General features: G+C 38.9%; 1 protein-coding gene and 1 pseudogene across 1 annotated transcript in view; one reads left to right on the forward strand and one right to left on the reverse strand.

Annotated features, from left to right (window-relative positions):
- The window catches only part of LOC124775459 (ATP-binding cassette sub-family C member 4-like), a 260,610-nt gene that overhangs the window by 193,369 nt on the left and 39,434 nt on the right, over window positions 1-27,807 (forward strand). Inside the window, exons 15-17 of the mRNA XM_047250292.1 lie at window positions 12,766-12,916; window positions 13,146-13,252; window positions 26,249-26,372. Of these exons, the coding sequence (XP_047106248.1) occupies window positions 12,766-12,916; window positions 13,146-13,252; window positions 26,249-26,372 (382 nt within the window). The remainder of the gene's footprint in view (window positions 1-12,765; window positions 12,917-13,145; window positions 13,253-26,248; window positions 26,373-27,807) is intronic.
- Window positions 2,409-2,526, reverse strand: LOC124778621 (annotated as a pseudogene).

Raw genomic sequence — 27,807 nt, forward strand, 5'->3', positions numbered from 1 at the left:
CAGGATTCGAACCTGCGACCGTAGCGGTCACGCGGTTCCAGACTGAAGCGCCTAGAACCGCACGGCCACACCGGCCGGCGTCCGGCACATAGCTCGCGTGCGGTTGAAGCGGTATTGAATAGCATATTTCATGACAGGTGGATTGATCATCGAAGCAACATACCATGGCCCGCACGTTCACCGGATCTGACGTGCCCTTGGATTGCTTTCTGTAAGGAGAGTTGAAGGATATTTGCTATCGTGATCCACCGACAACGCCTGACAACATGCGTCAGCGCATTGTCAATGCATGTGGGAACATTACGGAAGGCGAACTAGTCGCTGTTGAAGGGAATGTCATTACACGTATTGCCAAATGCATTGCGGTTGACGGACATCATTTTGAGCATTTATTGCATTAATGTGGTATTTACAGGTAATCACGCTGTAACAGCATGCATTCTCAGAAATGTTAAGTTCGCAAAGGTACGTGTATCACATTGGAACAACCGAAATAAAATGTTCAAACGTACCTACGTTTTGTATTTTAATTTAAAAAACCTACCTGTTACCAGCTGTTGGTATAAAATTGTGAGCCATATATTTGTGACTATTACAGCGCCATCTGTCACAAAGCGAAAGAAGTGGTCCGTATTTCTTTACGTACTACACGAATACGTAATAAAAATGGGGGTTTCTATTCTAAAAAAAACACAGTTGATATCCGTTTGACCTATGGCAGCGCCATCTAGCGGGCCAACCATAGCGCCATCTGGTTTCCCCCTTCAAGCTAGACGAGTTTCGTTCTTTGTAGTTTTTTCGTTTGACGCCTATTTTGTGAGATATTTGGCCCGGTCACTATCAATGGTCTGGTATGACAAGCGAAGCATGTACCAACGGGTCACTGATTCTGCTTATCTTTCGCTCGGTTGTAGCACGTTCTCAGATCTAGCAATACTGTTCTAGTACGCTGCACCACTAAACGTTTTCGAAAAATCAAGTTTCAAAGTTTAACGAGCCTGTTAAATACCGTACGACAGCGTTACCCTTTTAGTAGCGGCAGACCTCTGGAACAATGCCCGTATAGCGAGTCTCGTCACTCTTTTGTTATATTCCGCAAAACGCTTGTATCGTTCAAAAGAAACATATTTTTTCGAAACGAATAATAATAATAACAATCAGAGTGGCACAATCGTGGTGAGGTTTAATCGACGTATAGTAAGGACTCGTGCCGCTATACCGTTCGCCTTCCTATCTATACTTTCGCACCCAATTCAAAACTTTCGTAAAAGCATTGCGGAATGCGGTATTGTGGGGCAAGAGAGAAAAATCATCTCGTGAAGACTGCATTACTCTTCCCTCACTGGTACTCATAATTTGACAACACCGGTACTGGTACCTATGTGCCAATATGCTTCGTCTGCGTCAAAAATTGAGTCTAAACGGCCATTCTTTTTAAATGTTAATGAGGCGTATTTTCTCCTATCAGTATTAAAAAGATTAACTTTCCTTGTCACGAAGTGGTATTCATAAGATGTGCTAGGCACATGTCTTTATGTTTCTCACGTTTTGGCCATGGATTCCATTGCAAACGTTGTCGGTTTATCAATAATGGTGAACAATCAAAAGTGTGAAGATTTCTCTGCAAGAACTTTTTAATACCTACATGGAAGTGTCGACATGAAAATGTTCATTTCATCACAGTTCTTTGCTACAAGAATGTTCCACTATAACAGCCGTCATCATCATTATTATTGTTTCTTTTAGAATAAAAATAATTCATTGTACTAATGCGAATACTTTTTGAAAGATTGAGAAAAGAACATTACTAGGTTCGAATGCAGGACAGGCGGACTTGTAGCGCTTCGCCGCTGTTCGTAGGCTAATGGTCAACAGTCTTGTTAAACTTTGAACCAAGATTTCTCGAAAACACCTGTTAAGAGCATCGTAATGAAATGCGTTCTCTCAATCGAAATACGTATTACAATCATGCGAAACATGAGTAAAATCCCAGAGCCATTGCGTCTGTGCTTTCCTTGCGAGATGAAATCTCATTTTTCTTGTTTTCAGGTCGGTAAGAGTAAACATTCAGCTGTTCTGTTTCTGTGCTTTGTTGTAGTAATAAATTTATATAGATGCTCTTAATCTGTCTACAACTGTATAGATAAAAATTAAAGAATTTTACGAACTGAAGCAATCTACAATTTTGGAGTTGCTTTCATTACCATAGCACCCCGTCTTCAGGTCGCGAGTGGCCTACCGGGACCAACCGACCGCCGTGTCATCCTCGGTGGAGGATGCGGATAGTAGGGGCGTGGAGTCAGCACACCGCTCTCCCGGTCGTAAGGTGGTATTCTTGACCGAAGCCGCTACTATTAGGTCGAGTAGCTCCTCAATTGGCATCACGAGGCTGAGTGCACCCCGAAAAATGGCAACAGCGCATGGCGGCCTGGATGGTCACCCATCCAAGTGCTGACCACGCCCGACAGCGCTTAACTTCGGTGATCTCACGGGAACCGGTGTATCCACTGCGGCAAAACCGTTGCCATTTCACTATCATAGAACCGTTTATTTCCACAACGTCTTTTAACTCTAACTGATCTTCGTTTTTACGTTAAAACCGGATTCGTGTAAGATTGTTCTGAATGCCGTGTCTAAAAATACTTCGAGCACATTGTCAGACGATGCCATCGTGGAGGAAACGCCTTACACCACCTACTAAGTAACAGACATGAGCGTTACGAATCAGTTAACGTAGAGGTAGGCCTCAGAGGACATAAAGCTGTTACAGCATGGTCAAATGGCTCTGAGCACTATGGGACTTAACTTCTGAGGTCACCAGTCCTCTAGAACTTAGAACTACTTAAACCTAACTAACCTAAGGACTTCACGCACATCCATGCCCGAGGCAGGATTCGAACCTGCGACCGTAGCGGTCGCGCAGTTCCAGGCTGTAGCGCCTAGAACCGCTCGGCCACTCCGGCCGGCTGTTACAGCATCAATGGGTATTGGTGTTATAAGTTATATTAAGAAAGGCCAATATTTTTGCCTAGCAAGATTGACAGGAATGAAATCCATAGTACGAATGGCATTAAATAAGTAATGCAACGCATTTTTTTTCCAAAAGAATGTCGTTTTTATTCAGGATTCTATTGCACATATTACTCCCCACTCTTTTGGCTACAGACCTTATTTTCAACATAATCTCCATTCAATACGACTCCCTTACGCCACCTCACTGGGAGAACCTGTGTGGTCGCACAATACTATTCTACTGGTCGATGTCGGAGCCAAAGTGTCGCTGCAGCAATAACCTCCCCGTCATTCATGTATTGCTTCCCGTGAAGTGCCTCTATCAGTGGGCCAAACAGGTGGAAGTCAGAAGGAGCGATATATTGGCTGTAGGAGCTGCTGTCAGGTGCTCAGACTTGTGTGAGAGAAGGAGGAGTTCGTTTACATTTTCGAGGCGACGAACACTGAAACCGTTTCTTCAACTTTCTAAGGGTAGCGCAATACACTTCAGAATCTATCGTTGCTCCATGGGGAGGGACATCAAACAGGATAACCCCTTCAGAGCCCCTAAAATTGCCATAACTTTACCGGCTGAGGGTATAGCTTTGAACTTCGTAACGCGTAAGCAACTCAACACAGATGGTCCTTAGTTGCTCTTCATGATCTTCTGTTAGGTGGCGACAAACTAAGCGCGTACACATAATTCAGTACCCAAATCGGTGGACGAGTGTGTCACCACTACCAACAGAAACATCCAGTTAAGCAGCGAGGTGTTTGACTGTGATCCTTCGATCACCGCTAATGTAAGTGTCCACACGGTCCAAAATTGCAGGAGTCACAGCTGTGCGTGGCCTGCCGGCACGTGGAATATCAGACACGTTTGCGCGACCTTATTGCGATGATTATAGACGCGTCGCCCAACAACTCACCGTGGTTTTGTTTACCACCAAGTCTCCGTAGACATTCTGCAATCGCCTATGAATATTTTTGATTCACTTGTTGTCCGACAAAAGAAATTCAATGACAGACCTCTGCTTGAAAGGCACCTCCGTTACAGATTCCATTTTGAAGGCTATGTATAGCGTTGCCACCTGTGGAACGTCACGAAAGTATAGGGGTTGAAACGGGAGTAATACACTATGTCTCACAGCCATTTACGCAGTTTCTCAACCGAAACTGGCCGAGAAAAAAATGTGTTGCATTACTTACTGAACTCTCTTCATATCTGAGTCGTCAACATCAACTATTCAGTTTGTAAATGTTGTATTGTCTAATAAAGATGAACTACTAACATGAGTAGGAAGGTAAAGCTGTGAACTATTAAACTGTGCTGTAATGTATCGGTATTTATTCCCCAAAAAAAAAAAATTATTACGCAAACTGACCACAAATGTTAACGATATACCGATAGACACACACTCGCGTAATGCAACGTGAATGAATTTCGGAAAGCCCACGAAAACTAATTATCCACAAGGACTGATCGAAAAACAATGTAGTGTGTTTGCTTTCAATTTATAGCTCAAAGCAATGCAAAAGAGGATATTCCCTCTTATCTGTAACCACTGAATTTATACCTGAAGTAATAATTAAACAAATACTTTCTTCAACCACTAAGAGCAGAATACAACGTCAAAACAAATTCTGTGCCTGCTGTTACCAACGGGGCTCTCCTCGCTATCATGTAGTCCACACAATATCTCACTAAGGTACCAGGTCACTGTGCACTGCATTCAGTAAACGTCAGCCATTCACGACAGTAACCGCGCCTCACCTTTATCCATCTGAAACCTACATCCGTGCAAGAAACGGAGTATTTATTGCTAATGGTTTGTAGTAATGGAATGTTATTGATTCAGTAGTTTTACGTACCAGGTCAGTGTCAACAACAGTGCACAAACTCGCGGCACTGCAGACTGCAACTAAGTTATGTAAGATAATAAATGAAATTATTTGAATAAAGCTAAATAATATAAAGAAAAGACCACGAATGTACGTGTATATGTAGTTATCCAGGTAGTCCTGCTGACTCAAAAGAGCCCACATGGGTTCTTAAAGCACTAAATACAAAGTAAATTCTCGCAATGGGCAACGCAATTACGTGCTCTCAATAAACGACTTCTAGCAAGAAAATAAGTTGTTTATAATGCAAGAGAGAACGATAAACCTGAACCCATAAAACAATGTATAGAAAAAAGTAGTATTCGGTCCTATAATCAGGTTCCATTTAATGAAAAGTGAGCAGAATGTGAACTTACGTTTGACAACGCGGAAGGATACCATCACGAGCCTCACGATAACTGTACTAATATTTGGAATGTACTCTGGAGTAACCCATACATTGGCCCAGTAGTCACCACAAATAACTGAAAAGATGTCAGGCATATTCTTCCTCATTTTAAAACCTCAGATACAGCTGCATCAACATCAGACAAAAATCAGAACCAACCGGATCGCTTCTCAAACAGAAAACCAGGAACATATTGGAGAAATCTCGTCCGAACAATATCACCTCATGACACCAAAATCATGAACCCGTTTTATTGACTGATGATCTAAATTAGCCTCCAGACATACAAAATGCAACAGTGGAGACAGAGAGATTCCTCAAACTGTTTTTTTGGACTACTCAAAACTGATCTTAATGTAAACAAGCAAAGAATCCAAATATAAACTCGTCGTTGAAGAAAAGCAAAAACATTGTGAGCAAATATGAAATTGCAAATTAACGGGCAAGACCTTTGTTCTGAGGACGGAGATATGGAGCAAAATAGATGAAAGTCGGAATCATTGTACAACTCGCCTTCGGGCTGTATGTGCCGAGGATGGTTGTCAGGGGTGGGAAAAACCCACTGTGGTTCAATAGTTGTGTCAGAAAGTTGCTACAAAAGAAAAGAAAACTTCATCAGAGATTTAAGCGAAGTCAAAGTCTAACTAAAAAACAGAAGCAGATCAAATGAAATTGAGCATAAGGAGAGTAATGGAAGAAGTATTCAATAATTTAGAAAAGCAAATTTTATCGTCCAATTTGACAAAAACCTTTAAGAAGTTTTGGTCGTACATGAATTGAATAATCCGATGGAAATTATCTATTCAGTAACTGAGTCATCATACTGGCAAAAAACAGAACATGATAAGGGAAATACAGCAATATTGAATTCAGTTTGTCAAAATTGGTTCAACGTGGAAGACTGTAACACGCCTCCACCTTTCAAATAACGCATAGTGCCAAAAAGACAGATACTAATGTAGTTCCTAGGTAATTAAAAGTCTAGAATCAGAATATACAATTTTATTCACCGGCAACTTATTTTGGTTATTTAAGCACCAACGTGTGCTGCCAGTATGCACTGAACGTAAATTAATACATAGGTAGTTACATGTCACTTGCCAAGAGCTATCTCATAAGGTTTAACGTTGTGCTTCACCTCGTGGAAGGCGCTTTCCCAATTAGATATGAGTGTATGGTGTCCCACAAGGTAAGCGACGTATACCTACCTAGGTACCTTCATTCCATACAAGCAGCACGCTTAAGTTTAAAAACGAAAACAGCTTACCAGTGAATAAAACTGAAAATTATGATTGTAGACTTTTAATTACCTGGTACACCGTACTAGGCTGTTCCACTGGTAGTATATCAGAGTTTATACTGACATGATGAAATTGGAAATAAACTACAATTGTCCAGTTCTGTATCTGTTAGATGTTATCCGAATTATGTGTAATCAACTGATACTCTTCTAGTAGCAGGCCGTCGGAAAGTACCAATCGACTGGAGAAAAGCGCATGTAACAACTGTTTTCAAGAACCGCCGTCGGACAGATACACGTAATTGCAGACATGTATCACTGACATCAACTTCTTGTAGGATTATGGAATATGTCTGATGCTCTGGCATTATGACGTTTCCGGAGTTCACATTCGGTTTATGATCAAGAAAATATTTACAATAACTTAAAAAAATGAAAATGATAGCAAACAACATTACAAAATATTGGGGGAGTTCTTGCTAAAGTAGAACAAAAACCAAACAATGGTTCTTCAGTTTCTTTTCAAGGATGAGGTGATACTGTTCATCTGCTCCACCAGCAATTCCTATGAGTAAATCAATGATTCCCAATAGCAAGAACGCAAGCGATGTGCAACTTTAAAGAGTGGTGCCAAAGGGTGACGACAGGTGCGGCGGCATAGTCGTCAGGGGAAGGACAGATGACACTGAGTGTGCCGGCCTCTCAGCCGGATGCGTGAGGCAAACTGTTTCGATGAGGGGCAGATTCCGATTGAAGGCGTCCAGTACGATGGCGTGTGTCAAGTGGAAACTATGAGCACGATGACAGAAATGACAGAGATAGAATATACTGAGGGTACAGTATGTACATCCTTCCATATTGTTCCAACTGGAAACTAATAAGAAATGTACTTGATAACGACCAAATGTAACGAAAAGTAATCTGGGCTTTATGCCAGGCGCACCTAGTAGTCCGTGCATTTGAAAAAAACCACTTCGCAGGACTTTGTCTCCGACTTGCCTCTGCGCTCATTGCCTCACAGGACACTATCATCTTGGACTTCGTCCATACACGATTATCCATGTGCGATGTCACTGATCACCTGCTAGAACATTCCAGTGTGTCAATGCATAACAAACAGACTGAACTGAGCAGTTCAGACTCGCATTTCAATAAGATGTTTTGTATTTTGTTTATTAGACTCAAAAAAGTTCCGATGTTAATGGCTACCTTGGGTACACCAAGCAGATTTTCAATGTAAATATAGCGCAATAGGCCATTGGCAGATCGTGAATGACATTACGGGACGGAATAATGAAAATGAACTATCACTACACATGGAATTCATAGAATTCGAGATAACTATTGACTCCAGTTGAGCAAAATTTGTGTGAACAATTCTTAAGAAAGAAGGAATTAATCCAATATTTGTTGGTATACTGAAGAATACGGTATACGCCAGAGATTCAAGATTCTCAATCCTTAACCTATGAAAACGAACAAGGAGTACGTGCTAATGACACAGAACTGTACCACCTTAGTTTTTCTGATGACATTGTACTGTATGCCTCTAGTCTAGATGTTAACTACAATAATTAATGTAGAAACTTGCTAAAATGTGGGAACTACGCCTTAATAATTAGTTAAAATTAAATTAAATTAAATTAATGTGTAATTAACACATAAAAAAGAATTGTACAGATTAACATTAAACTCATAGAACCAGTTAATAATTTCTCTTCTGTTTACGTCAGTTAATAAAAAGTAATCGAAGAACAGCAAAAGAAATGAAAGAAAAGCAAAATTTCTGAAGTTATTTAGTTACGCTAAAGCGAAACAAAGATTTCAATGTGTCTGAAATGATAAGTTTAGAAGCACTGTGTTTTGACTGTATGAGATATGGCCTTTTAACGGCAGATCGATTCAGAAAGCCTTCAAGAGTTAAAGGAATGGATTTTGAGAATTAATAGGATGGACTGCTACAGAAATAAAATTATAATGGAACAGACTGGAGAGGAAAAACTAATTATGATCGTTATGTAAGTATAACGTGCGGAACATGTGTCCAGACGAGAAGCATGGTCTTTGCCTCATTCCAAGACCTAAGGAAAGATTGGAATGACATCTGAAACGAAGGTGGATAGATAACATCATATAACATCCACGTGCAAGCTGAATATCGTAACTCAAGAAAAATTCTAAGAAGCGAACTTTACCCAGCACTGGACGCTAACTGATTGATGATGTTGCTGACGAATTCTTCATGAATGTCTAATATGTTTATAGCAAATCACGAGTATATCAGAAATATGCATCTTACACACCCGCTTCTAAAAGTACCATGGAAACATTTTCACCACCACTCCATATGGGCTCGTCGTCATTGTGATGCTGTTCAACCTGACACTGACAGTTAAATGTACGAACGGATAGAGGAATCTATAAAGACTCATGTGTAATACACCTGTAATACTGAATTCTGTCATCATGCTGATGGCTCTGCGTGTACAACTGATGCAGTCAAAAAAACGATATGAGATTCTAATTTTGTATTTACGTAGCTGATTTAGAAATCATAATATCTGCTCACTAGTGAAGCACTTACCGTCACCCGCCAGGTTAGCCGAGGGGCTGCTTCCTGGACTGGGGTAGGCGCGCCGGCCCCGGATCGAACCCGGTCGCCGGATTAACGACGAAAGCCAGTGTGCCGGCCAGCCTGGATGTGGTTTTTAGGCGGTTTTCCACATCCCTCTAGGTGAATACCGGGCTGGTCCCCACGTCCTGCCTCAGTTACACGACTCACAAACATTTGAAACACATCCGCACTTTTCCATGATGTACACTGGACGCAGACAGACGGAGTACTGTGATTCCATCCCAGGGGGTACGGGGTGCCGGCAGGAAGGGCATCCGGCCATCCCTTCACATTAACATGCCACATCCGGTTTAACCACGCCAACCCCGTGCAAAATGAGGGACAAAGGCGCAAGCGATAGATAGACAGATAGTCAAGCTCTTACCGCCCTTGAATAGACGTAATTTAAGACCTTTTCCGTGTATAACAATAAGAGTTTTGTCAAATCTGTCCATTTCCCACCATGTAAGGAAAAATTTGCTCAGGAATCTAGGAAACACTGATGAGCCAAAACATTACGAGCACCTGCTTAACAGTTTGTTTGTCCGTCTTTGGAATGAAATACATAACTGATTCTGCGAATCAGGGATTCGACACTTGTTGGCAGGTTTGTGGAGGTATGCAGCATGAGATGTCTACGCACAGTAACTCGTGTAAATAACAGGCCGCTGATTTGCGAAAGCTGTGATGGCGCCCGATACCGACCTAGATGGGTTCCGTAGAATTTACATCAGGCGAAGTTGGTCGCCGAGACATCAGCATGAGTTCACTACAATGCTACTCAAATTACTGTAGCACGGTTCTGGTTCCGAGACACGGACAGTTACACTGCTGACAGATGACATGCCGTCGGGGAAAATGTCAGGCATGAAGGGATGCAGGTGGTTCGCAGTTGTCAGCATGTCTTCGATTACTACCGTAGGTCCAATGCAAGGGCAGGGGAACGTCTACCATAGCATAATGCTGATCCCACCAGCCTGCGTCCGTGTCGCGGTGAACGTTTCGAGCCGCAGTTCACCTCGATGACGGCGTTTGTGGAGACGACCGTCGACTGAGTGTAGCAAAAATGTGATTGACCCGAAGAGCCGACATGTCCACATTGACCAACGGTCGAATCTCGATGGTCCCGTGCCCACTGCAACCATAATTGACGATGTCGTTGGGTCAACTTGTGAACACGTAGGGGTGATCTGCTGCGGAGCTCCATGTTCAACAGTGTACGGTGTGCGCTGACACACTTGTGCGGGCGCCAGCATTGTGCTCTTTCGGCAGAGATGCCACAGATTACCATCTATCCTCCTTTATAGAGCATACAAGTCTCTGAACCCCACGTTCTGTGAAGAGCCGTGGACATCTTACCATCAAGCGCCTAGTGATAGCTTCACTGTCATTCTACCTCTTTCCGTAGATGCTCATGACAGTAGCACGTCAACATTCGACAAGCTTCGCCGATTCAGAGAAGCTCGTGCACAGTCTCTGTGTAATAGTAAGTTGGTCTTTGTAAAAGTCACTTATGTCAGTGGATTTCCCCTTTTTCCGCCCATGTCTTAGCTAAGGAGATCCTCCGTCCGTGTCTGTTTCGTTTACATACTTTTGTTATCCCTTCACGTGCCCGCAACGCCACCAGGTGGCATCCAACGTCGCAATGGGCAGTGGTCATAATATTTTGATTTATCGGTGTAAGAGAGACATTTGTCGTAACTGGTACGTTTCATATCGTATATCTGAGCATTAATACATCTTTTCTCCTCTCATCATCGTTCCCTATTTTCTCAGAATTTCTTCCTGAACTTCTATATAATCATGTGGTGGCGTTGTAACACCCCCTTGCTTCCCGGGATTCGTGAAATTACTAGTTGACAATGACCGTGAAGTATGAATTTTGGCCCGTGTCGGGATAAGGCATCCGAATCCGAAGTCAATAATGACTATTCCGCGGGAAACAGGTGACGTTATAACTTGATCGTTCTTGAATGAGTAATTTCATTCAATAACGATCGGTAAATGAAATAATGGAAATAATTTGGAAATAAATTTTGCCAGTGGAAATTTTGCCGAAAGAAAAGATTAAGTTGTAAAAGCAATCAAGAAATCGGTCGCCAGCTCAACTGATGAGCGACAGTACTGTTAAGTACGTGAATAATTGTGTCAAAAGTAAAGTTTACCTGTTTGTAGCGCAGCAGGTGGAACGGGAACTCTTACGTAAGTGCTGTGTCAGGCTCAGTAGTCATATAAAACAATGTCATAACAATCTAATTACACTTAAACATTAATGGTTAACTTTCAATAAGTCTTTTGATAGTTACTTTGTTCATAATTTGTCAGCTAACAACACAGATAATTATCTATCTTTAAAATTAGGTACTTTGCACAGTTTAATCCACTGATAAAAAAATATATTGCCAATACTTGATTAACTATGTTTTGAATGATAATAATTCATTAATTGGGGGATTGTCAGGTGGAATAAGCTTTATAGTTTCATGAAATGTCCTTGAACTAACTTCAGCTGAATACGCATTGAAATAAATCTTAATAATCAAATTTATTACTTCAGTCTATTATTAAGTTACTACGGTTGGCGTAAGCTTATTAAGTGCAACAATTAACTACGATAACCAGTCTGAAATTTACTCTTCACCGTCTATGCAAATAATTTGATAATTAACATATTTTCTCTTGATAATGGCGTGACACACTCGGTTCAATAAGGTAAGGGTCGGAAAGAACCTACTTGGTGTTGTTGTCGGGTGGAATGTAATTGCAACACTTCGATTATAAAGTGCTTGTTATTGATTGTTCAACTTCAGAGAAAAGCACAGTCACTGGTAAGCCTTCTACAATTTTACCCTACGAAAATTTTGTAGATCTTACTTCCTTCGTTGTCGGTGGATCGACGGAAGTCCACGGCAGCCACACAATGTGGCGGTATGCTTTTACTGTTGCGACTTGGGCCCACAGTGCGCTTCACATTTAAGCCCTCGTTTCTTTAGCACTGTGCCCATTAATCCATAATAACTTGCCCGGCCATGCTTCCAGATATGCCGACCATTACTTTCCCGTCGTGCTTAGATCCACACACTAGCCGTTAGATGTAACACAGCTAGGACTAGCAGCACTCGACTGTACGTCTTACTCCGAGCACGGCGTCACTGCTACTACTGCCCGCTGGCGCGCTCCCGCGCCCAGCGGCACGACAAAACAGTCTCTCTGACTTCAACTTTAACTAAATATGCCCTGACTTGCCAGTGTTAAACATTACATAATTTAAACATAGTATTTACTATACATATTTACACTGGTCAATGTATCGTATGCAAACAGTTTCATGTGTTCAGTAAGCGAAAAAAATTCATAGCAAGACTGCGTTGTAGCGTCACAGCGTTCTTAATTCTTAATTTTGTCTTAAGGTGACTTTTATTTTCACATCTGATCTTTCGCTGACTTTGCCATCAATTAAACTATTGCCTTCCACTGTTATAACTACAGTGGTACAATGATTTTTTTACTTAACATACACGTTTTGTTAGCTATAGACTTATAGTTTAATATTTTATTGTGGCTGACTTTACTGTAACTGGTATTAGTATTATAACTAGTTTAGTATTATGACTATTCTCAATACTGCAGATCTACCTTGTGCTCTGCGGAATTTTGGCCATGGTCCTAGTGGTGAACTACGTTCTCATCATACCGATGGTCATAGTCGGTGGAGTATTCATTTTTGTGGCTAGACTTTTCATGTCTACTGGGAGAAGTGTGAAGAGACTTGAAGGCATCCGTAAGTATACACGGGTGTTTATACACAATCAACGATCTTGAAATTTATATTGTCCGAAGCAACCACAAGAAATTGTCTTACGAGTTTATTTATTTATATTCATGTCTTGTTAATTATATTAGGACTGAAGGATAATTACAGGAAATAAAATTTGCGACATGTATTACCTAAGCTAAAGACTGTGTGGTATGTTTTGGCCCTGCCATTTTTCTCTTTCGCGTTGTTTCAGGTAGAAGTCCCGTATTTTCTCATCTTTCCGATACGCTCAACGGATTGGCAACAATAAGGGCATCAAGTATCCAAGATGTAGTTAGGAAGGAATTCGATGGGCACCAGGTGGGTAGCTGTTGTGGTAAGTCTTATCAGTTTATTTCTTTGGTGTTAGGTATAATCTCTTTCAGTAAATAAGACCCCACAATTTCTTTTCAGTACGTATTTACTCTTAAGAGACAGATTTTGGTGAAAATATCGATCAACATTTCTTTTACATGTGCTATTTTTCTACATAGCCTCCATCACGTTCTACAGCCTTACGCTATCGTTATGTGAGAGCATCTGTTGGATAAGCTGTTATCCTGTGCTCGTGGCCATGTTTTCACACCATTATTTACGCTCTCATCATCTTCAACGTATGTACGACGAACCAATTCGAAGTTTAAACGGAAGCAGCACATTGAATGACCAATCAAAATTGTCTAATGACACTACATTACCATCAACTCTGACAACGTCATAGCTATGAGGAATGCTCTTTCAAAAAGAAAAATGCACAGTTGATTATACTCGGGGCTACAGGCTGCTATGACCTGATACAACCCTGTGTGACTTTGTTTTGTGGGCACTTACCTGCTACCATCTAAGACACATCGACGTGAAGCTCTATCATAGGTAACGGAATCAGCAATGCATGAAACCCCCTATCCAACCCCTCCGCTTCTCTGGCTGTGGCAAGGACAACTCCAGTAAACGACTTCAACAGTATCCTCAATAATGACCTCCAATTGATTGAACGTAACTTTCACAATGATTGAAGAACCGCATTTTGTATGCTTCGCTCTGGATGCTAGAATCCTTGATTAATTTTATATCCTCCATTAATTTTATATCTCTCTTATCCCTCATTCATACGCAAATTGATAATCTTTCGATGTTATTAACAAGCAGTACCATCTATAGGTGCTAAATGAAAAATACGAAACACTGTGTTTTGAGAGTAGTTGGCGTCGTTCATTATTCTGCGACCGTGAATTTCAAATATTTCAAGCGCCCCAATCTTGTTCCCACTGTTGCATCGGGCATCGTGATTAAGAATAAAAGCAGGTACTATATAATTACTACAATTTATAGTTATCTCGATGACATACAGATCACGTCCAAGCCGGCTAATTCTGATCATAAAAGGAACTCACCGACACTTCCAAAGTATGAGCTGTTAAACACAGATATAGAACAGGTGTCAGGGAGGTGAAGAATCACAATGCAATGTGTCTTTGATCGTAGTAACTATTTCTCAAAATGAAAACTACCATAATTACACAAATACATACAGAGGCTTGTAGGAGAACGGGTAACGAAGGAAGTAACAAGAGAATTTACCGAAACAGGAAAAGAGATATTTCTAAAGTTATCAATATTCAAAGCTTACACACTATGCAAATCCCTTTCTATCATAAAAGAAAATATACGTCACAAAAGGGAATTTTGTCTCTGCACCGTCCCCACAAACGAAGCATGAAAATGGTCACATTTTCGTGCCGAAATCAACTTTAGACGGGTTTCACTATTATAGTGTCATGGGTCACAAATATTTAGCAAGAGGGATGATTTACAAACACTTGTTAATTGCAAATGTCACATTCACGTACTTACAAATCTGTATCAATTTATTACTCTCAGCAGCTTAAGGGTACAGGGTACTTTCCCGGCTCAGTATTATATAAAAATCAACACCTATTTCTTTCAGGCACTGTTTATAATGTATATGTTTTACAGATTTTTTGTTGATATCAGGTACTGCAGCACACTTTCCAAACAAATTAGAAGTATTTTGAATATTTTTGAACCTGCTTAGGGTTATAAAAAAAATACAAAGAAACCGATGCAATTTTTTTCCACGATGCTTCCTCAAATTGAAGTACAATTTAATCCAATGTTATACATTTGAAGGAGACCAATTTTTGCCAGATATGCATGACTTGATGCTGAGGTACTAGACCTATTTAATTCCACCTATTATGTACATTACAAGAATTAAAAAATATCACATCTCACATTTTAATTTTTATAATTTTTTCCTAATAAAATGTTATTTTTCCTATAATTTAGTTGATTCTGCATCATTGGTCTACTTCTACTACATAAGTATGTATTATTGCAAGTTAAAGAAAAAAAATTATGGCAATGTTTTATGAACTGTAGGAAATATTTGTACCTGATATCTGAGAAATAAAACTTGCAGGAAATTGCGAATGAAGATATGAGTCCAATTAAACTGTGCCTCAGAACATTCCTGAAGCATAGTCTTCATCCTCCAGCACTTCTTCATGTTCAAGCTTCCTCTTCGCATTCCTTTTAGCACTTATTGCTACTTTGGTAACTTGAAGAGCAAACCTTGTTGTCTGTCACACGCAAGCAATTGATCTTCCATATTAGAGCCACATTTTATGCCTAAATTTCTCAGGACTTCCAAACTTTCTATCACTCCTTGAATGAAACATATCACTGCATCTAGTATACCAACTTTAATGTCTTTAGACCCACAAAAATATTTTTGGGTAATCTTTCCCATATGAAATAGTTGAACTTTACGTTCGTATTCTGAGTACCCCCATGAAGACATTTACTTAGCAAGGGTCACTCAGGTCTCTAAAAACTGGTTTTATTTCATTCATAACAGGCTCAGGAAACGAATGCTTATTATGGTATATTTGACCACTTTCTTTTGCTTTTTGGCAATCACACCAAGAATCTGCTCTTTTAGGGCAAAGTCAGTGAACAGGGTGGTCATCTGTGGAAACTTATGAAAGTAGAAAGTATATGGCCAATACAGCTTTTCTCATTGCTGTAACACCATTCAGAGGTGCAGTTCGTTTAATTTCCAGTCCATAATAACTCTGAAGAAGGTCTATTTCAGTTTCTGTCAATCTGCCTCAGCCAGACAGAGATTTTCCATCAGATAGCAACTTTCCTTTCATTCCACTTCGTAGCTTCCTCAATCTACCACCCATCCTCTTCTGAACATGCCTACAACAAGTTTTGTTACCAAGGTATCACCATAAACATCTTTTTGAAATAATACTGGTTTGTGTAACAGAAATAACCCTATAATGTATATACCAATATAATCAGAAAAGACTACAGAATTTAATAAAATCATAAAAAATTTCGAATTTCCCACCATTTATAAGTACCCTGTATCCTTAACTAACTACTGCCCCACCAACATGGAAAAGGCCAGCAGAAAAACCACGAGAATAAAAACTGTGGCGAGACCTTCAGACCTCACGCAGCTCGTACAAACGTTCACCTGTGGGCTAAACCAGTTCATGGAAATGTTAAACTGTGGGCCAAATCAGTTCAAGCAAATGTGTGATTGTGGGCTAAAGCCAAGTCTTTTACAATGTGCTTCGTCAACGCACATACTGTACATATGTACGAGAAGCGTTTCCTAAGTTTTGCAACACTTTTATCTCGATTAATTTCGGTTGAAAAATGCAGAATTTATTGTGGAAGATCGATGAATATTCTCACTTCAGCTAATATAGTTTCATCAAGGTGTCAGCGTTATAAGTGGCCTTCAAAATAGGGTCTGTAATGGAGGTGTGTTCCAAGGAGAGAGCTGTCATTGAGTTTCTTTCGGCAGAAAATCAGAGCATCGTAGATATTCATAGGCGCTTGCAGAAAGTCTACGAAGACCTAGTTGTGTCAAATACCTCGCTGCTCAACTGGACATCTACTTTGGTAATGCTGACACACTCGTCCACCAGTTGGGTACTCATAGAATTGTGTCCGCTGGGTTCTACGTCGCCTAACAGGAGATCATAGAGAGCAACGGAGGAGCATCTGTTCGGTCCGATGAAGAATGCTCCGCAGGAAGCAGTACGTGGATGATGGGGAGGTTATTGTTGCAGCCAGACGTTGGTTCAGACGTCGACCAGTAGAGTGATAACATCCGGGCTTGTAGGCCTTCGTAGTAAGGTGGCGTAACGCCGTGGTATTGAATGGAGATTATGCTGAAAAATAGGATTTAGTAACTAGAACAGTAGGGAATAATATGGTGCATTGTAATCGTGAATGAAACTACCCTCCTTTCAGGAACAAATGTGTTGCATTACTTACTGAACACCCCCCGATTATACATAATATGGAAATTAAAGTTTCGTCACATTTAGTTTTTCAACTTCAGCAAAAGCTTTTAAATTTTCAAAACCGATGACAGCCACAAAACTGTCGTAGCTAAAAAGTTTTGTTATCCATTTAGTTTCTACGAACTAAAACTAAATGACACTAGGGAACAAATTATGTGATGTTCATGATAGATTCTCCCTTTAAAGTCGTTTTAGATAAAACGTTCTTCTATTTATGTTAGTTTTAATGGAAGTTTCAGCTGAAAGGGACTGGCGGTGGTTGCGTTGTCAATGGTGGACAGGACACGGAGGACTGCAGACTCGCTTGCACAACGGCCCTGGATCCGTTGTCGGAATCCAGGACCTTCCAGGAAAGGTTTTCGGAGCCAGGGGACAGGGTATCTCGAGGTCACTCAGTATAGGGATCCAGGACGTCATGATGATGGCCGCATTTTGCGGATTAATGAAAGGATAGACAGACAGGAGTTAGAATAGTTGTACACACGAGATACAGGAGTATGCAGAAGGAAAAGTTCACTTCAGGTTACAGTTAATCTGTTTCCTCTAATTATTTCCAAGCATGATGATTTTATATCAAAATTTGTTGGTAAATCTCGTGAATTTAACAAGTGGCTGAAGTATCATTTTATGACCTTGACAGTTATAATTTTAGCACTACTTATTTTGGGAAACCCGTAGACAGTTTCAGTACGTCTTTATTATTATTGCCCAGTCTATCATGAACACAGCACACAGTGTCCCAGTTTTTAAATTTCTTTTATTTGTTCGTTGAACGCTAAGGAAGTACACGTTTACACGAGGACACCGACAACAATTAAATTCAAACCTCCACACAAGGTGGCTCAGAGTCCAGGTTGCGCCACGTTATAAAACCGACCGGCTCCTATATATTAAGTGTTGATCTGCTAAGTATTCCGAACTTGTTTGTGACATCACCGACTTCGCATCGTTCGCTGTCACTTTTTGCGAATTTAATCACTGACTCTCTCCCGCAAAATACCAGCAGTGGTAACTAAAAGACACTTTCATTGCCAACTAGCTTTTCCAGCAGGCGATGCAGCTATTTCGCATCATTACCTACCCCTGTGTCACCTTTTGCTCGCTTTCAGTAACAGGCTGAATGCGCATAGCGCAGTTCATTATTTAGACTGGGTCAATGAAATTTTTTCTCTTCCTCACTTTACTCATAGTAAATTATACATGGTCGGGCCTCACCCATGAGTAATATAACCGCTAATCAATTAGAAATTTTGATTTATATTTATTCAATCATTTATAATTTTCTTTTCTCGGCCTCTGAGAGCATATGATCAACCAATGTCACTGATTCATTTACTAAGGAGTAACTCAGCAACTTTCAATATGTGAAACAGCATATCACAAACACCAGAACGTGGAAACGACACCAAAAAAGAAAATAAATAAATGCTCATCTCGAAATATTACCTAGTAGATTCCATTGACTTGGAACCTGTACATCTCTTATTTGAATATCTACTTATAAAAATAAGTATAAACTTTAAATAAAATTACTGTAATAGGCAATTACCACCAAGTGCTTTAAAGCCACAACTCTTTTCTTTCACTCAAAAAAATACCAGATGGTTAATCCGTTATTGTTCAGATGAGTTACTATTCATTTATAACCTACAAAAATATCCATGTACTTATTGACAAATTTCCAGATAAGTATCACACGCTCCTCTAACTTTACACTTCTTTCTAAATTTATGGATCAGTATTATTAGCATTTAGTACATCATATAAGCTCCAAAATTTCAACTATGGAAATATCTTCAGCGAATCAAGAATAATGTTGTCATTTGCTAACTGATAGTAATGAATCAAATTCTTATTAGCAATTATATACAGGATTGTATGCTAGCTCAGTCAGCGAAAACTATTGCTCCTCAGACCATTAACCGCTATGATTTTTCATTACTGTATTGTCATTCCAATTTTCTACTATCTCCTTACAGTTATCCGCCTTTCAGTTATCATAGTGACTAATATCATTCTCACAATTTGATAAACGCTTGCACGGATGTTGCAGTGCAGGGTTGTACTGAGTCATAAATGTTAAGCAAATTTCGATACGTTGCACCGTTTTCAAATTACTTAGCACTGAAGTTTGCCAATCAGGTCATTGTGCGTACAAATTCAAGTTTCAGCTAATCAAACAAAGCATTCTTTTGGCAACAACGCCCCTGGCACGCCACTTGTATGTGAGTGCCCGACTCCCCGATTGGCCGACTGCAGTGCTAAATAACTCGGAAACGGCGCAACATATATATACTGCCAACAAATCTAATTTATGATAGCACAAGGGAGATAATAAGATATAACATTAATCATTGCTTATTACAAGTCTCTGTAGCTTACATTTGTTGGTCAACTCTAAACTAAAAAAAAGAAATCCTCATATGATTTACCAGATCGTAGTTCATCAGTTATATTACTTCCACTAGACAGTTTATTAACTTTTCAACTAAAGACTACAAAAAATACTTTCTCTTGTATCCTTTAAGAAGAATGCTTTCACATTACAGCTTAGAATGAACAGTAAATTAAGTTCTACACAAAATACTTCAGGCCAAGGAACACATATCTATACTAGCATTCAGGGCAGTTAAGCTTCCACTTTCGTGAGTGTTTGTCGTAACATTACTTATCTATTTAGTTATCTGGGAATGCTAATATTAGGCCTTTAGTTCATGAGAACAAATTCCCTACTTTTGCATGAGGCAGTACTTGTTTTATCACTCATGTATTTCATGAAACTTCTTGTAAACCTGTTACTTATCCATTATTTAAATTCCGTACCTGATGGAAGATCGATTCATTTGTCCCTTCCTAGATTTAATTTCCCCGACTAAACTGCATTTAAGTAATTGAGGCTGTACAAATCAACTCCGATCCTCTTTAATTAATCTAACCTAATATTACAATGGTAATAACACTTTTCATCGCTCACTGTAACAAGTGCATTTCTGGTGCAGTACAAGTCACTAACACATCCAAGCTACTTAATAATGATAATAATAGTAATAATAATGATAATAAGATGATAATGATAATTAAAAATCAAGTGGAGGCCCGGGAAAAGAATAGGCCTCCGGTGTGTTCTGCCAGTCGTAAAAGGCGACGAAAAGAACAAACCACTAATAGGGCTAACCCCCCTTTTAGGGTGATTAGTCGGTTCAGGACAGAACTAATGAAGCCTCGGACAAGCGCCGCCATGGTCGGGGACGTCGCTTGAACCCTATGCCCGCCCACAATGGTAACGACACTGCTAGCCAACTGGAAAATGATTTAAATCCAAATAGAGGTGTTTTGCAGGATATGCTTCCTGCAACCACCCTAGAAGGAAAACAAAGACAGAGGATGAGATGGTCAGATGAAGTTAATCGACACCTCATGTTCTGTTATTACCAAGTAACAAACCTAGGAACCAACACAACTGGATACAGATCGCAAGTATACACAACATTTATTACCAGATACCCAGAATTAAAATTTTTAACAGAACGACGACTAGCTGATCAGATCCATGTAATAATCAAAAATAACAGGATACCCCAGTCAGAATTAGAAAACATCAAACAACAAGTACAACAAATACTGGAACAAAATAATGTGCAATGAGAAGAAGAAGAAGAAAATACAGTAATGGAATCAAACATCCCAGAGCAAACAATCAAAGGACAACACGCATCAATTAAACAATCAGAGGAAAACGAAATATTAAGACAGCCACCAGAACAAGCACAAATAAAACACAAAGTGACACACATGTTAGATATAGAAGAAAAATTTCAGCTGATATATATAGAATACAAAGACACAAATACAGACATTAGACCATTCTTGCATAGATCGCCAAATAACCCACAAGTCGCAACAACAATAAAAACCATCAGCACAATCATACACAACAAAATAAATGAAAACACAACTATGGAAGAGTTACAACTACTGGTTTATATAGGAGCACTCACTACACTAAATATACACACTAGGCAGAGATCAGAACCAACCAACACACAGAAGAAACCTACAAAACCAGCATGGCAACACAGGCTACAGATCAGAATAGAAAAACTGAGAAAAGACATTGGACAGCTAACACAATTTATAAGAAATGAAATGTCAGAAAAAAACCAAAAAGGTTAGGTAAAATCTCACAACAAGAAGCGATAGAGCAATTAGATGAAAAGAAGCAGAAATTACAAGCATTGGCCAAACGACTTGGAACATACAAAAAAAGTGAAAATAGAAGAATACAATACCAAACATTCAACACAAACCAAAAGAAATTTTACCAGACAATAGATAACACACACATTAAAACAGACAATCCACTAAACATAACAGACATGGAACACTTCTGGAGCAACATATGGTCAAAACCAGTACAACATAACAGGCATGCACGGTGGATACAAGCAGAAACAGACACATACAAGATGTAATAATTTTACAACATGAAGTCACCCAAGCAATTAATTCTACTCACAATGGGAAAGCCCCTGGAAAAGATAAAATAGCAAATTTTTGGCTAAAGAAGTTCACCTCAACACATTCACATCTAACTAAATTATTTAACAGTTACATTGCAGACCCATACACATTCCCTGATACACTTACACGTGGAATAACTTATCTGAAACCTAAAGATCAAGCAGACACAGCAAACTCAGCAAAATATCGCCCCATATCATGCCTACCAACAATATACAAAATATTAACTTCAGTCATTACACAGAAATTAATGACACATACAACACAGAACAAAATTATAAATGAAGAACAAAATGGCCGTTGCAAAGGAGCATGAGGATGTAAAGAGCAACTGATAATAGATGCAGAGGTGACATATCAAGCTAAAACTAAACAAAGGTCGCTACACCATGCATACATTGATTACCAAAAAGCTTTTGATAGTGTACCCCACTCATGGTTACTACAAATATTGGAAATATACAAAGTAGATCCTAAATTGATACAGTTCCTAAACATACTAATGAAAAATTGGAAAACCACACTTAATATCCAAACAAATTCAAGTAATATCACATCACAGCCAATACAGATTAAGCATGGAATATATCAAGGAGACTCATGAAGTCCTTTCTGGTTCTGCCTTGCTCTGAACCCACTATCCAACATGCTAAATAATACAAATTATGGATACAATATTACTGGAACATACCCACCAAAATCACACATTTGCTATACATGGGTGATCTAAAACTACTGGCAGCAACAAATCAACAACTCAACCAATTACTAAAGATAACAGAAGTATTCAGCATTGATATAAATATGGCTTTTGGAACAGACAAATGTAAGAAAAATTGCATTGTCAAGGGAAAACACACTAAACAAGAAGATTACATATTGGATAACCACAGCGACTGCATAGAAGCGATGGAAAAAACAAATACCTATAAATATCTAGGATACAGACAAAAAATAGGAATAGATAATACAAATATTAAAGAAGAACTAAAAGAAAAATATAGACAAAGACAAACAAAAATACTGAAAACAGAATTGACAGCAAGAAACAAGACAAAAGCTATAAATACATTATGCTATACCAATATTGACCTACTCATTTGGAGTAGTGAAAAGGAGTAACACACACCTAGAAGCACTCAATACACTTACACGATCACAATGCCACAAATATAGAATACATCACATACATTCAGCAACAGAAAGATTCACATTAAGCAGAAAGGAAGGAGGAAGGGGATTTATCGATATAAAAAACCTATGTTATGGACATGTAGACAATTTAAGAAAATTCTTTCTAGAACGAGCAGAAACTAGCAAAATACACAAAGCAATCACTCATGTAAATACATCGGCTACACCACTGCAATTTCATAACCACTTCTACAACCCTTTAGATCACATAACATCAACAGATACGAAGAAAGTAAATTGGAAAAAGAAAACACAACATGGCAAGCACCCGTATCATCTAACACAGCCACACATCGATCAAGACGCATCCAACACATGGCTAAGAAAAGGCAATATATACAGTGAGACAGAAGGATTCATGATTGCAATATAGGATCAAACAATAAACACCAAGTATTACAGCAAGCATATTATTAAAGATCCCAATACTACAACAGATAAATGCAGACTTTGCAAACAACAAATAGAAACAGTAGATCACATCACAAGCGGATGAACAATACTAGCAAATACAGAATACCCCAGAAGACATGACAATGTAGCAAAAATAATACATCAACAGCTTGCCTTACAACATAAACTTAAAAAATAACACGTTCCCACATACAAGTATGCACCACAAAATGTAATGGAGAATGATGAATACAAATTATACTGGAACAGAACCATTATAACAGATAAAACAACACCACATAACAAACCTGACATCATACTCACCAATAAAAAGAAGAAATTAACACAACTAATCGAAATATCCATACCCAATACAACAAATATACAAAAGAAAACAGGAGAAAAAATTGAAAAATACACCCAACTGGCTGAGGAAGTGGAGGACATGTGGCATAAGGATAAAGTTGACATTATATCAATTATACTATCAACTACAGGAGTCATACCACACAATATCCACCAGTACATCAATGCAATACAGCTGCATCCAAACTTATATATACAACTACAGAAATCCGTAATTATTGATACATGTTAAATTACCCGAAAGTTCCTAAATGCAATTTAACGTATACCATACAGTTAAAAGGAAGTCACGCTTGATCAAGGTCCATGTCACTTTCCATTTTTGACCAGACATAACGTCTGAGAAAAGAAAGAAATAATAATAATAATGTCTTTGGATAACGGAACTGAAGCAGTTTAAGTATAGAAACGGCATGTTTCTTATTCCACGATGACAAATTGATAGCTGTTTGCCTTGGTAGCTGTTTGCTTTTATTTCGTTGTAGTTCAATTGTGGTCTGAAGGTCCTCAGTGGTACCTGATTGTATATGTAATAATACGAGATTACATAAAGAGTTGTGGTTCCTGAACCTTGGATGAACCTTCTTTTCCATAAATTATTTGCAAGCACTAGTGAAAGTATTTCTTTATGTTCTTGTAGGAATATAATCCCTTCATTTTCTTACTAGATTCCCATAGTGGGGAATTCGTACTATTTGGTATTAAACTGTCTCCATCCTATTCTGGTGGTCCGAGTACGCGTAATGTGTCATGTACTGCGAATGTCATGTTCAGTGCAGTGACCTAGATCGAGAGGACGGTAGCTGACTAAGTTTCCCCTTGCAGTAGGTATCATTACCTCATTTGCTGAAGCGAAAAAGTCACCCATATTTTCACTGAGGAATTTACCCATTCTACATTTAACGAATCCACCATAGTATGCTAACTTCTCGTTCTAATCGTATTAGTGTACAATTACAATTAGTCGAAGCTGTTAGTGACTGTGTTGTCACGAACTGGTAAACAAGTCACTTGATATCCGCGAACAGCACACCTTTACTGATAAGAAGTACTTCTTCGAAAACAACTGCAGATCGCTAGTGAAAACTGCGCGCCTAACCATGAACATCAGACATCTTGTGGCTGTTTTACGAAATGTAAAATAATTACATAGCGATTGCCAATTCCGTAAGGTACAAAATCTCTACTAAAAAAGATCCAAATAAATGGATTCTTAAGGTACTGAAAGCGAGGTTACTGCTAATGAGTAAATCAATGTTTTACCTTGTTTCGTTGTAGTCCATAGTACCGTAATTTTAACAATTTTATTTTTTCTTTATTTTACTAGTTTCTTGCATTTAATGGTTTTATTTAATTGTTTCTTGATTGTTGTGACAAATTTTCCTTTTTCGTTCACACTTATCTCGACTTAGTATTCTCATACATGTCGTATCGTTACGTGAAGAAGGTAAACAGTCTTGGAATATACATATTTTTGAATAACATTACATATAGCATAATACTTCTACAATTACAGTCCTGGTCACAGCTGCCATTGTAATTTAATTGTTACACTGACGGCCCAGATCAAATGTTAAATGAAAGACACGAAATATTGTGTTTTAGAAGTAGCTGGCTGTGTTAATTATTCTACAACCTTGAATTTCGAATATTTCAGGTACACCAATCTTGTTCACACTCTTTTATAGGACCTGCAGGTTCTATATAATTACTACAGTTAATAGTTGTCTCAGTTAGACAGGCGTATTGCCGGCTAAAGAGATAACGTCCAATCAGCCCAGTTCTGATCATGAAAAAAAGTCACGCACGCTTCCAAAAAATGAGCTGTTAAAATAAAAATTATCATTAGGGTCGAGGACGTGAATAAACACAATGCAATGTGTCTATTTGATCGTATTTATTATTCACCGAAATGACAGCTTACATAATTAGACACATCTGTACAGATAGAGGCTACGAGCAAAACAGATAAGGAAGTGACAAGAGAGTGTTGCAGAACAAAAGAAGAAGTTATTTACAGAGTTATAAACATTCGAGGCTTACACACTATGCAGACGTCTCTTTTTTCATAAAGGGAAATATTAACTGTCTTCGTGGAAATATGTCGCAAAAGGAAATCATGTCTCTAAACATCTTTTCAGCAACCTAGCGCCAGCGTAACTCCTGCTAATAAAAAAAAAAAATTGTTATGCTTGACGAGCATAGATCGCTTTAAAAGTATCAAATTAATATATTAGCTGGCAATTAGCTAAGCGTTTACGGCACATCGAGGAAACATAGGCTGTTGTCCGGCTTCTTTGTTCCATTTTATTACGCATGAAGATCACTACTGCTGCTATATAACAACATGATTTCCGCAAGCGTTGCTGTATGTGTTAGTTCATGGCGTATGGCTGAACTTTGTCAGTGTTGGTTACACTACTGTCGCCACCTGCAATATGTGTATTTTAAGTTACTATACGTTACGCATTATAACTATGAGCTCTTACAGGACCGCCACACGTCAGCGTGGTTTCTGTACGTAACAAACGCTTCTGCCCTCGGCATATGGTTGGACTTACTTAGCAGCATTTTCGCTACTATCGTCACCTTCAGCTTCTTCCTCTTGTCAGAAGGTAAGACTACTGTAACAGGAAGGGCTAGTTTCATAATATCGTTCTTTTTTTCAGTTTTCTATGTTTTATCTGTTTTCGCAGCGTACACACTAGCAAACGAAAAACTGATCAAATACGAAATAAAACTGGATGCTGTGGCAAACGTTTTCCCCACACGTACCCAATAACTTTTAAGTCCTAAGTTCATATCCTCGTGATGTTTTCTGTTGTTTCTTTCATTTCACAGATTTCTATACTTTCAGTATTCCTTACGCTCTTCGCAACTCTTTCTTCAGTCTACATCTTCCTAATTATGATATTATTTGCTCGGGAGACTAGGAAGGTAAGATTAACATTTTGTGGCCTGAAAGTGTTTATTTTTTGTTATTTCAGTCTGTACAATATTATTTCTTTGTAAATCTTTTTCGACATAATTTATCTAAAGTATTATTTATTTCTTTTCTCCAACATATCTCAAAATTATCGCATTTTTTGTTGTCCTCTGGGCTGTAGTGTAAATATGTACAAATAACGTAAGATGCTTTATTGTCATAGTTGTCAATGTGTAGAAAGCAATTTCCCTTTTTAAAAATTGTAAAAAAGAATGATTGTTTATAACTTCACTTACTTGTCAACAGGCAGATGGAGTAGCATTGGTAGTTTTATTCATACACGAGTCACTTTTACAAGGATGTTGCTCACGTCGTGGCAATACAGTTTAAGAATAAAAAGTAGTCTGCATTTCTTGGCCACATTGCGTACAAAACAACTGTAACATGCCATATCTCATGAACAGAATCCATGTTCAATTATTTGTACTTCAACTCTGCCAGATTTCCCGTTGTGAGTTTTCTGGCCAGGTGTATCGTCCTGATAATAAGGGTTTTGATTTTTAAATTTTTTTTAACCCTTTCACGGCTCCAGACGTATATATACGACTTGCTTTGAGAAACATTTACAGTTGTTCTCTACTACAGTCGTATAGGTACGTATAACGTCAACTACCCGGCCAGTAAGTCGGAGAAGATCGTTGCAAAAGTATGCTATCTAATTGTTGGAATGCCGGGAATTACCGAAACGACTTGCTGAATGCTAAATCCTCTTTATAGATCACTGTCGTTATAATATCACTTAGTATTTGGGCTGGAAATCATTAAAAGAAAGGCGTTTTTCGTTGCGATGGAATCTTCTCACGAAATTCCAATCACCAACTTTCTCCTCCGAATGAGGAAATATTTTGTTGACACCGACCTACATAGGGAGGAACGATCACCAAGATAAAATAAGGGATATTAGAGCTCGTACGGGAAGATATAGGTGTTCATTCTTTCCGCGCGCTATATGAGATTGGAATAACAGAGTATTGTGAAGGTGGTCAGATGAACCCTCTACCAGGCACTTAAATGTGATTTGCAGAGTATCCATGTAGATGTCGGTGTCGATATAGTACGTGCCC

This window comes from Schistocerca piceifrons, chromosome 2 (genome assembly GCF_021461385.2).
Source record: "Schistocerca piceifrons isolate TAMUIC-IGC-003096 chromosome 2, iqSchPice1.1, whole genome shotgun sequence".
NCBI classification, from domain to species: domain Eukaryota; kingdom Metazoa; phylum Arthropoda; class Insecta; order Orthoptera; family Acrididae; genus Schistocerca; species Schistocerca piceifrons.